Source organism: Engystomops pustulosus, chromosome 7, assembly GCF_040894005.1.
Source record: "Engystomops pustulosus chromosome 7, aEngPut4.maternal, whole genome shotgun sequence".
Lineage (NCBI taxonomy): Eukaryota > Metazoa > Chordata > Amphibia > Anura > Leptodactylidae > Engystomops > Engystomops pustulosus.
The window spans coordinates 135,909,257-135,921,595 of NC_092417.1; the positions used below are offsets into that span (position 1 = coordinate 135,909,257).

The 12,339-nt window shown below is 40.9% G+C and overlaps 2 protein-coding genes across 3 annotated transcripts; one reads left to right on the plus strand and one right to left on the minus strand.

The window, feature by feature from the left end:
* Positions 1 to 76: 76 nt before the first annotated feature.
* On the minus strand, positions 77 to 4,470 carry BANF1 (barrier to autointegration nuclear assembly factor 1). The gene is made up of 3 exons (XM_072117904.1): positions 4,314 to 4,470; positions 2,730 to 2,869; positions 77 to 1,638 (listed from the first exon to the last, which is right to left on the minus strand). Exons 2-3 carry the CDS (start codon positions 2,853 to 2,855, stop codon positions 1,492 to 1,494), a joined length of 273 nt encoding a protein of 90 aa, XP_071974005.1. The 5' UTR covers positions 2,856 to 2,869; positions 4,314 to 4,470; the 3' UTR covers positions 77 to 1,491.
* EIF1AD (eukaryotic translation initiation factor 1A domain containing) lies at positions 4,454 to 9,719 on the plus strand. Of its 2 annotated transcripts, none has more exons than XM_072117902.1 (6): positions 4,454 to 4,597; positions 4,947 to 5,106; positions 6,374 to 6,482; positions 7,356 to 7,464; positions 7,980 to 8,033; positions 9,060 to 9,719. In XM_072117902.1, the coding sequence occupies exons 2-6, from the start codon at positions 5,020 to 5,022 to the stop codon at positions 9,241 to 9,243; spliced, it is 543 nt and encodes a 180-aa protein (XP_071974003.1). In that variant the 5' UTR covers positions 4,454 to 4,597; positions 4,947 to 5,019; the 3' UTR covers positions 9,244 to 9,719. The 2 variants fall into 2 exon arrangements, with proteins under 2 accessions (XP_071974003.1, XP_071974002.1); XM_072117901.1 differs by having other exon boundaries at positions 4,483 to 4,637.
* Positions 9,720 to 12,339: the final 2,620 nt, after the last annotated feature.

Sequence of the window (12,339 nt, forward strand, 5' to 3'; positions counted from 1 at the left end):
TTCCAGCTTTTCCTTTCTGAATTATGATGGTAGATTTCCTTTAAACTGCAAGCTAAAAGAATATAAAAAACACCAGTATTTGGTATAGTTTTTATTTTAAAATCAGAACACATATTTGACAAGTGACAACAGCAGGCAAACGTTTCCCACATAAAACATGTCAAATTCCAAGAAAGAAATGCACCAGTTTAATTTTTACATGTGAATTGTTTCCTTATTACATTCCCAATTCTACCAAGAAGTCCCCTCACCTGTGTCTATGCAGCTTAAAACATTAACTGATGACAGGAAAGAAAAAGAAGCATAACAAATTCAGCTTAAAATATTTTAAAACCTATATCATCATGACAATGCAATGTTAGGAAACATGCATTTCTATAGTGACTAATTAAAATTTTCATGTATCAATAGACTTAAAATGATGTCACAACAGAATACAACATATGATAAAGTCACCACCAGTGCAGAGAAAGACATTGCTGTAAAATAGTGCGACTGATGGCAAAGAATTAAACACAGCAATGAAGTCACATGGGGGAGATACAGCAGGTTATCACATAATTGCCTGCATCTAATCTGACAAGTTTTACAGTTTCAGCAAAGTGGATGGGACTTGTGACAGGACAGTCTGGACCTTTTAACCACCAGCAAGACTTGATGCAGCTTGGGTTTAGGGCCCCAAACATATTCAGGTTACTCTGCCATCAGAGAAAACAAAAGTGTAAAGTTGGTATTGGCATGGTAAGATGCACTGAATGCCTGTTAAAGCTCAGGGCACTACAGCTTCACTGTGCGGTCACCCAGTTTATAGAGCATGTGCAGTGAAGCAAGGTGTACTGCCCTCAACTCTAACAAACTGTGCATGTGCCAGAGGCTCAAATTGCCCCAAGCAAACTTTACACCCAGATTTTCTTTCAATGCGGCTGTAGGAAGAGATAAACTCAAGAGCTTTGGGGTCAAGATCTATTATGTAATGCACAATCTTAAGTGGTGCCAGGTTCCCTTCAACTTTCATCCACTGCTGTTTAAGCCATTGTAATGCAGAGGATGAAGAAGGTGGTCCGTAGGCAAACTTGCAGGCCTTCAAGTGAAAATATTGACCCATTTTTCTATGCGTTATTGAAGTGGAATATTCACACCTGTTCTGCAGAAGACATTCTGCTGCTGAAAGCCATGTGTCCCACGCCATATTTGTGGACTCTGAAGTACAGTGAAATGCTAGTGGATAGAAGATTCCAATACTCATGCTGGATTATTTTTTTCTTTTTTGGATTTTCATATTGAACATCAAACTTGGGACAAGCTCACAATAGAAGTTTGTGAACAAAGCCTAGGGGAGGGAGATGCTTGAATCATTTGGTGGTTTTCTGGTCTTTCAACAAGAGCAATCCAATGTTTTAAGCTGCTCGTCTTGGTCATAAATGAAGATGCAGGTAGCGATAAGACATGGCTGTTCGTGGACCTCCGGTTGGACTTGGGAAGGTAACAGTCTTACAGGAATGCATCACACCATTCTTTCAGGCAGCTAGAACAATCCCTTCCTTGTTTTGCATTGGCTCCACAGGTGTCCTTCAACCAATCTCTGAACATTTCTTCATCTTTCCTTAGCACGAGAAACTGACCCAAGACAATAAAGGCCTAGAAAATAAATCTTGTATTAACTACAGACTCAAATTAATGCATGTGATTAAAGGACATCTGCCACCACATTTATGGGTGGTCGACTGTCCACAAAGGTATGAACATTACCTTAGGAGTGACGGGGGACTGCTGCTGTCATGCTATACCGAAATATGTACTTATAAAGTTTATGCAAACGAGCCGGAGGTGCTCACTGCTTGGATAGCCGAGCGCCTCCTGGCTCCGCCGGGACATAATTTATTCACACCCATAATAATACATAATCGGCGGCGGCAGAAAGCGCTGCAGACAGCAGTGTGACACCACCGGCTGTCTGCAGCGCTCTTTCGCTGGCTAGCCGAAACGTGAGCGCCTCCGGCTCATTTGCATTATTTCGGTTTAGCCACGGTGCCCTGGATCTATGAGTAAGTGTCCCTTGTTTATCATGCTTGATTTTGATTTAAATAGAAGAATAGTAGATTTTGTTTAAATAGAACCTGTCATTCAAATTAACCCACCTAAAATACAGACTTCATTAAAACTATGATTTAAAAGCATTGTACTTATCCCTCAATGGTTCATTTCCATGGCTGCAATGTTACAAAAATCAGGTTGTAATGTCATGCGGTTATTTCATGTGATCAGAAAGATACTTGGGGCAAATGTAGTAAATGTAACAGGACCTTAGATTATGTCATCCTGGTGCCCAAAAATTTAACAGAGCTTTCAATGTTCCATACATTAATCATTCCACTTAGGCCAGGGTCACACGTTCTACTAGCGTTTGGTTCGTAACGTGACGCTAGCGCACAGGGGGTGGGCCTAAGCCCGATCGCATATGCATTTCCAGGGAAACGCATGCAAACTATAACCAGGTCCCGGTGTCTTGTATTTTTTTTTAAATGCAAATCACCAAGGCCTGGTTACTGATTGCATGCGTTTCCCTGGAAATGCATATGCGATTGGGACGAGGCCCTCCCCCTGTGCAGGGTAAATGCTGCAATTTCCACACTGTCTAGCCACAAAACTTCCTCAATGGGGCAGCTAGAGCAGAGCACATCCAACATGTATTAAAAACCTGCCATCTTACAAAGAAAATGAAATCTTACCTTGTCAAAGCCCTTATTTTCAAGCCTTTCTCCCAGTACTTCCCCAATGCCAGCTAAAGCCGTCACTGGCTTTTCGCCCATGGGCTCTGCCACAAAATCTCTATGTTTCTGTGATGTGGAAGACATCTTTGCTGGCTTTCCTAAAGGGATTGATCACAAAATTATAGAATTATCAAACATCCATCTAATTTTATACAGATACAAGTATCATTACATACCCTTTAAACATTGCATATGCGATCGAGCTGTAACCACAATGCCTTAGGTTATAGCCTGATACCCTCCAGCCATCTCTCAGCCTCATGACTGTATAATTAGATGTTGATGCTCCAGGTTTATTGGTGGACATTTATTATAGGCCAGTATTTATGTGCCCCTCTACTGTAGAATTAAGCCTTAGTCTACAAATTTCACTGGCAAGAACAAGCAAATGTTTTTGTAGCCAAAGTCAGGAGTGGAATGAAATGAAGCAGCAGAACTTATTCTTTATAATGTACACGTTTATGATCCCCGAAGTCTGAAAGCCCCTTTAAGACTGTTCACAAAAATCCTTTATATTTTCTCTTTACCCAATGGATGTCACCGATTTCTTATGCAAATACATTTTCCAGGATGGGATAAAGAAAACTCTCTGGGCTACCTTGTGAGAATGCCCCCGTAACATCAGGGAGCAGCCTAGTAACATGAGATGGGATAATAGTCAAACTAAAGTATCCATTCCAAAATGTGGAGAGCGAGGTTTCCATGTTTTAGCATTTCATCAGCACAATGTAGGGAACCAGTCTGAGCTGGGTCAAAGAAGAAACTAAAACTTCTTATGAATAACTGTAATTTCAGATCATTTTTGATCTTGTCTGGGGAGCGTCTTGAACAATTGTCAACAACTATGTTAAAGGAAATCCATCTTCTAAATCAAGCAAGTTGCACAAGCAGATAGTATTGCATGGCTCTGATAACTCTCTGAGATGATAATGGCTCGTGCACCTGCTGCTCCATCACAAGACAAAGGGCAGATTTCTATCCACAGTAAGTAAATATAGAAGGTTCCTATAGCATGACAGCAAGCAGATATAGAAAATTGATAACAGAATTATAGTGGGACATTACGTCTCCTTACACAAACATCAATTATTTGCTGAAAGTGGACAACGCCTTTAAGTGTAAGCTTTGAATGGGTTTTTTTTTAAGCGGCTTCACTTATTCGGTTTCAGTTTCACCGATGAAGTGTATAGGGCTGTGACCACGTCTGTCATGTAACACCCATACGCCAGTTATGACCCTTTCCCATCCACACTTTTTTTTTGTAGGAAGAAAAAAGTCCTGGAAGCTCTTCTTTTCCTTAAAAAAACGTGCATTGAAATCAATGGATGTTATAACAGATGATTCTTTTGTTTGCACCGATGTGTGAACCGGTCCTTACTGCCCAGGCCTCCAAGGATATAGTACAAGCTACTACATATAACGCAGCCCCGTAGACTGAGGGACAGGTCTGTATACACACACCCACACAACGTGCGCTCTGCTACTAGTGCACAACACGGGCCGCCAGGAGCCACAATGCGAAACCACTCTCTAATAACTCACCTCTCTGCCCGTGTAGTAACCTTCCCGCCAAGCAGCCGCACACTAATAACGCTCCCAGTCAAAACTTTACAGAGCACTTGGCGCTTCCTGTGGATATAGGATGTGGCACCGCCCATAAGCAGCACGGGCGCGCACGCGCGTACGAATTCTATCGCTCCAACGCCCCCTGGCCAAAGCAATGCTCTCAGCTCAGCTCTAGACGTAGCCGGAAGTAGTTCCCGCGGCCATGTTTGTACTCCAATAACGCGCAGCTACAGTCAATTCTTGTACCCCGGAAGTGGCAGGTAATGCAGCCCATGCTTCTGGTACATGTGGTAATTAGTGGTACGTCTAATCTTCTTCGTGGTCGTGTTTATTATAGTGTCTTATGGAGGTGTTTTCCGTTTTAGTGATCTATCGCAGGGGGGATACTTCTGCTGTAGTTTTGAGGATAAAGACGTCGTTCACGTCAATAAGTTTTGCTGACGTCTAATCGTCCTAAAGAATGTCTCTATTTTTATGTATAAGGACAGGAGTAGCTCTAATATTTCTTAAAGCTCACTCCCACAAACCAAGGCTTTCAGGACATGCTGGGAGTTGTAGTGTGACATGATTGCTTGAGATAAGCTTCTGCTCTGCTTTTGTGTGTCTTAGGTTGTCTCCTTTGCAATGCATTAAGGAAGCCTGTGAATTTCTACGATAATCGCCAGTATTTACACCAAAAACAATGTCAAAAGCCACAAAAAGAAAACATGTGGTGAAAGAAGTCCTTCTGGATTACGTCCAACCGACTGAGGACCAGCGCATAGTGCGAGTAAGTGTCTGGACCCCACACCCCTTAGGTTTCGTAGGCACACGTGTGCGGCCCTTGGTAATGGGCCCGTATGTCGGCCTGATCCCATGGGCAGCATACCCTGCCCTTCTATTATACAGCGATATCATGCAAGGACACCTGCATCTAAGGCCTAGTTCATACCTGCGTTTGACCTCCATTTTTTACTTCCATCTCTAAAATTATAATAAAGGAAGTGTAACGTATCCTTTTAACTGTGCTTTGATTTCATTGGATTTTTTATGGTTTCCGTTGGTGTCTGTTTGTACCACTTCCAAAAGGCTTCTGTTACTAGAGTAAAAAAATAGCACTGCGGCTCCCATCCAATTTTCTGTTGAAATATGAAAAGGACAATAACTAGAGCCATGAATTGAAAGGACAGTAAAACAGATCCTTTTGTTTTCCATTATTATCATCATTAAAGTCACTTAAATTGACATAGGTTTATAACAGAGGTCCAAGCACAAGTGGGAATTAGGCACAATCAGAACACAGGGAGAGAATTGATGGATCATATAGAGAAGCATAACATGTTATTCATTATTTTGTAATCTCTTTAAAGCCACATAAGCACACTATTTAAAAAGTGTTTAAAATATTAAAAAACAAAATGTAGCATTTTTTACTTTAACCCACTAAGAATACTTTTACAGCCTTTCTACGTCAGCACGTCAGAAAGTTGAGGGACACCGGGTCTTTCTGATGCCGGCTGTGTCATCACATACACACAAAAAATTTTGAGGAAGATCGCAAAGTAACAAAATGAATGTGTCATGTGACCGTAATTAACACCAGTAAAGCCAGAAATACCTCTTAGAATATACCAGAAAATACCAACTACAGAAAAAAAAAGGAACAAGAAACAAGGCTTATAAGACAAAATAATGCAGATAATGTTTATTACATGTGAAAAAGATGATAAAATATATAAAAATTCTTAAAGCAAAAGCACTTTAAAAAGGAATTAAAAAAAAAACACTTACTGTAGTATGGGGGGGGGGGGGGGGGATTCAGCTAAACCTAAAATAATAATTTGTGCTGTGCTACAAAACGTATGTAATGTCTACGCCCACCTAAAAAAATAAAGAAAAAAAAACTATACACATAGATATTTATTATATCTTTTAAACTACAGCAGCGTCACAACATTGTTAAGCAAATTAGGGCAGCTATATAGTGCCATAAAAAGAGAAATGAATGCTTAGCAAGTTGTGCTAAATTTGTCATGTTCTTGTATTTCTCCTTTTAGGTTTTAGGAAGTCCTGGCAATAATCTTCATGAGGTTGAGACTGAGGATGGTGACCGGTTTCTAGCTAGTATGCCCACAAAATTCAGAAAGAATATCTGGATTAAGAGAGGTAATAACAAACCTTAAACAATATGCAGAAATATTATTCAAACTTCTGTTTGAAACAATTCCATGTTCTCTGTTTTATATTGGTGGCATATGGAGGTGCAGTTTGGCATAGCAGTCTCTAGAACTGCATTTCTGGCTTTACCATACTCGACTATACGCACTTTTGTTGTTCTCCCTTAGCAAAGTCCCAGAGTGTAACCAGACACAGTTGGACATCTATCTCAGCACTTTACCATTATGGCATGTAAGATACCATCTGAAAGGCAAGGCATAGTAACTGGTACCAAATCCATCTAAGTCCAGCAGTGTTCGGGGTTGTCCAGGGATTGTAAATACTCAAGGATAAACTGAGTTTTTCAGCACAAAAAAATCTCTTCTTATACATGAGTGTATAAAAAAAAAATTAACTTGGCTTTCACCCCGGCATCCTCTTTATCCACCCTGCTGGAGATGGAGAGAGGAGTCATGTCTATGCTCTCTGCCCATTCGTGCACTGGCAGGAAGCTGGAGATGCAGGGAGGAGAATAGGACGCTGGGGGTGAGAGTCAGAGGTAAGTACTAAGTATATTAATTTGTAAGGTTTCTGCTGCTGGACATTTGGTAGTGAGGAAGCTCTGCTTCTGGCCCTTTAGGGGGGCCCCTGCTGCTGGACGTTGTAAATAAATGGGCACTGCAGCAACGGACGTTTGCAAGGGACCCCGTAAGTTCAGGATAAGGTAAGTATACAGTTCACCCAGGTCACCTATGTGTTTTTTACCTTATGTGGACAACCACTTCAAGCTGGTACAGTGCAATGGAAAATGGCTTTTGTTTCTTTATTGAAGATGAATTGTGTCATATTATTTGTTCTCATGGTGACTTTTCTTCCACATAGGTGATTTTGTTATTGTTGATCCTATAGCTGAAGGAGAAAAGGTGAAGGCAGAAATAGCTTTTATCATATATAAAGATCATCAACGACTTCTGCAGAAAGAAGGCCTGTGGTAAGTAAGCTTTGTGTACAACATCAGGCCTGTTATCTACTCTTAATTTCATCACCATAAGGCTACATTCACACGATGTATGCCCGCCGTACCGTAGTACGGCGGGCATACATCGGCGTTGTGGAGAGGAGCAGGGGATGAGTGAGGCTCACCCCCATAGGAATATACAGCGCACAGCGTCGTATTACGTAGAAGGATAGATCCTATCTTTCTACGGGCCACGGAGCGGTACGGTGTCGCACGTGTGCTGCACCGTACCGCTCCCGTACAGGGCCCTGAGCCCATAGAAGTGTATGGGGGGGGGCGTATATATGCTGTATATATGTTGGCCATATATACGTCGCCCATACGTTCGTGTGAATGCAGCCTTAGTCTTCCTTATTGCTATTACATTTTACCTGTAAACCACAAAACAGCTGCTACATATAGTGTAAAATAATTTTGTTTAAAATACGAAGAACAGCTTTGTCCTACTCTTGCGTATCTGAACATATTTCTTCTTTCTAATCTTTAAGGCCAGAGGGTTTCAATAAAGAAGTAACTGACCATCCTGCTAAGGAAAAAGAAAGGTATTATCTTTGTGTACTTTTCTTTAGTTTCTTATATCTCCTTAGTGCGTGTAACGACAAGGTGGCAATTTTTATTTATTTATACACACTCAAAGCACTGTTCCAGCCTAAAAAATTATCCCTTTATCTGTTGATTAGGTTGTAACTGCTAGACTAGTAGGGGTCTGACCACTGGGACTCTTTTGAGAATGGCAATCATACCATGCACCCCAGTACATACAGTTTGACTTCCAAAGAGCACTGAACTTGGCTTCTCTTCAGCAGTCCAATGGACATGAATGGAGTCTTCAAAGGGAATCTGTCAGCAGTTTTGACTATACCTAACTGTCGACAGTATTGGGCAGCAGCAGTGGATATCGGTGAAACCCTGCCGCTTTTGCTAGTAGCAGCAGGACTTTGAAAAATACAATTATATTGCAGGATTGTAGCTGGATTGGGAGCATGCTGGCACAATGGTGTGTGCGATCTTATCACTGTACTGCAGAACAAACCCCCTCTCCCGCTGTAGGAAGATTCTGTTTCAATATCAATAACAGTAACTCAGGGGTTGTGCTGTGTTCAGTGAAGAGATCCCGCACACCAATGAATCGGAGTTCTCCAAACCCAGCTACAATCCTGGAATATAACTGCATTTTTCTTGCTGCACCCAACAACCCAATACCTAGCAGTGCAGTCTTGCGTGGTCAAAAAAGCTGAATGTCAAGCAATTCTTCAATAACAGTAGCACCGGTCAATCATATCCAACAAATGAATTATATAGTGTTTATCCTGAAGGAGAAAAGCCCTACAATGCCAATTTGGCCACCGTAGGGAAAAATTCCTTACTGACCCCAATATGGCAGTTAGATCAACTCCCCGGACAAACATCAACTTCCCATAGCCTTCTATTAGGCATGTTCACAGTGTGGTGCTGGCACCGGGCATCACAGCCCTTTCTTTGCTGGCCATATGCACACATGTTCTTGTGCATGAGCCCTAACAGCTCCATATTTAACACATTTGAGTTTATTTTTATCTAAATTATAGTAACAAAGGGGCAGAATCGTGGAATTCCAAAACTGACAAGTCTGTAGTGGATGATGAGGATGACGACGACACAGAAGATGATAGTGACTTATTTGTCAACACTAATCGTGTCTACTATGAGGACAGTGAAGAGGAATCTGAAAGTGAGGAAGAAAGTGTGGATGCAGAAGAGGAGAAAGAGTGAAAACCAGAGGAGGATACAAACTTATGTTTTCAATGAGCCAAGACTCTGGTGCCTGATAGACATGAAGGTCCATAGCATCGACTCCAATTGTTTCAGTCTTTTCTCTACATCTGCCACCCAATGATTTACTATGAAAACTGTCCCGGTCACAAATTTGTTTTATTTTTGTCTTTACATTTTTCTTGAGGTTTTGGATATTTTTTAATGCATTCCCATTTATTGCTGTGGAACAGGAAGCCTCATCCATCTTCATCATTTATTTGGCCGCTTTTGAAGCTTAACTGAGAAACAGAACATTTGAGTTGTGATTAACATTTTTGAAGCTACATTAAAGCTGTAAATGTAGATGTCGCCATACAAACTCCACTGCTCACATGTAACGTGGGTACAGTTAGGGTATCTACACACAACGTATTGTGTGTTGAAGAAAAAAAAACAATTGCTCTGAAGCAAATAAATCACTTATTGTTTTTCAAGGTTCTGAATTTAACTTTTGCAATGCAGAGGTTCAACTCCCCAGCTGTGAAAAATAATGGCATTATACTCTTTGGAATTACTGCAGGGGTAAATCCCTTAGCCAATCTATAATTCCCTCTTTTATATGAAATCTCTTCTGTTTACCCGTTTAAAAAAAATCACCCCCAAAGTTAGAAGTCAAGTTTTTAGTTGCCGGTATCTTTGGTTCTATAGTACCAAGGAACATTCTGCTGGTGTCATATTAAAGATAAGATTCTCATTTGGTATTGGGCTCATTGTTCTGTGAAACAGGCAGATAAAGATATAGGGGAGATTTATCATTAGTCCGATGTAGCTTCTTGGCGTATAATTGTTGCAAATTTTCGTTTTTTTTTAGCGAGGGAAAAAAAAAGCAACTCTAAAGTCACGCAATGGTTTAAAAAAATACACCACAGAGTGGGCAACACCATTTATCAACAGAGAATTTTCAAAAGAATGCAAATTTAATGGTGTATGTGGGCCCATTGCTACTACAGGGGGAAGTTTTTGCTCAATTTTATGTTTGAGGTATGTGAGAATTTCCTGTGCAAAAACATAGCAAACGAGGCAGAAATTGAGCAGATGTTAAACATACATGCGACTGGTGCAGTCTATTCACATAGAGCACACACAGCTGATCAGTCACATAACAAGGCATTTAACACTGCACATACACCGGACTGTTGGAAACCTGCCATTCTAACACATAGACAACTGCTCAAAATCCTACCTTATGATAAATCTCCCCCAAACTTCTCATTTCTTTAATTGCATGTATATCTGGTTCTATATCACACAGAACAACAATCCGCATGAAGTCAGAAGAATGAGATTATCTTTAATGTGAAATCTTATCTCTTTCTATTTACTATGCAACCAAAGACAGGTGCTTCTAAAAGGAAACTCCCCCTGCTTCATCTAAACTTGACACAATTGAACTTTTTTTTTTTTTTTTATAGGTCAATGGGCAATATTCCACAATAGAGAATGAATTTTATACATTACCTGAGTGTGCTTGTAGATTAAAAAGCATCTACCACCAGGACGACCGACTGTGTGCAAATTAGCCTGAGGGGCCCTTCAGGCCCGTTTGCATACAGTGGTCATCTTCCTTTCACATTATATATTGTATGAAATATATCTTTATTCAGAGCGCTGATGCATCAAGATGCAAGTATCCAGGGTGCTATGTACACCATAGTTTGATGCCCCCAATAACAAAGGCTGCATGTTTATGAACTGTACAGCAGATGTTCCCTCTCAAGCATCTAGTGGCTGAGGGTGTGCATTACCGATCTTCCATTTGTAACTTGGGAAACCTTCTGATGCGCACACACACTAAAAACGTGGAAACCTTTACTTTGGTAGATAGTCATAGGAATGAAAATCCAGCTCAATATCCTCAAAATGCTAAAACCAGCTTCATTGTTAATAAAATTTGCCACATTGTAAGGACTTTGAGCTGGATTTTAATTTCTACGACTATCTACACGTGCCTCGCTGGGTCCGTGCACTGTCCATGCATTTGCCATTCAAGAGCAGGTGAGCTGCTTTTGTCTATTTTTGAGCCTTCCTTTGGTAGACCAAGGCCATGAGTTTAATGTTTGCATAATAGCCTTTGTGCGAGAGAGGACATAAAATACATAAATTCTCCAGCAGAGAATGGGTCACACTGCTGTACACACTATTGGTTTTCTTCTGTCACCCGTGGAAGCAAATTGAAGAAGCTGATAGTACACAATGAAAGGGTTAAATACAGGCTGGACTCGCCCTTCAATGGAACTAATAATTAAGTTGTGTAAAACATCCCATAGGATATTAGGAAACAATACAGGCCCGGGAGAGTCTCATCAAGCGCTACACATCCCTACAGACTCTGCTCTCCATTATTGTTAGTAGTGTAGATTTGTACCATGTTAGCCTTGGAGAGCAGAAGAAGAGTGAAGAAATCAGGCGATACCGTTTTGAGTATATTTGATGGTGAACTTTTGAGAACACTAGTTCTTTTCGTCTGACATGATAATATGTCAAACGAAGAGAACTAGTATTCCTGAAAACTCACCATCAAATATACTCGGTCTAAAAAAAGGTATCGCCTGATTTGTTTACTCTTCTCCATTATTGTGTCATCCAGAGGACTTGCAGATCTTTCTATGCTCAGTGTAGGTGTACAGCTTGCAGTAAGCTACCATAATGGTAGCAACCAACCAGAATTATGCTTGCACCAGCACGGATTTCACTGTTTATTACCCTACACCAGGGTCTAGTGCAGGTTTATTTTGTGCTCTACAGAATATTTGTTGTATGCCAATGCCAATGTCCTGCTTGGCCAGCCCCTCCCATCTACTCCTCCCCATGCCTTATGCCTCCTTATTGGTCACCATTCATGTCATGTGACCAGAGTGACAATCTCAGGTACTTTAGCCTCTTAATAATAGCAAACTGTACCCCTTGCATGTATCTGAACGGATGAAGTCACAGTGGCCTCCATGGACTTCTACTCCTCATCCTCCATGGATGCTGCTGTGATTTCATGTAATCACATACATGGTGTACAGTTTGCTATTCTTAGAAGGCTAAAGGGCGTGTGATGTCGTCACT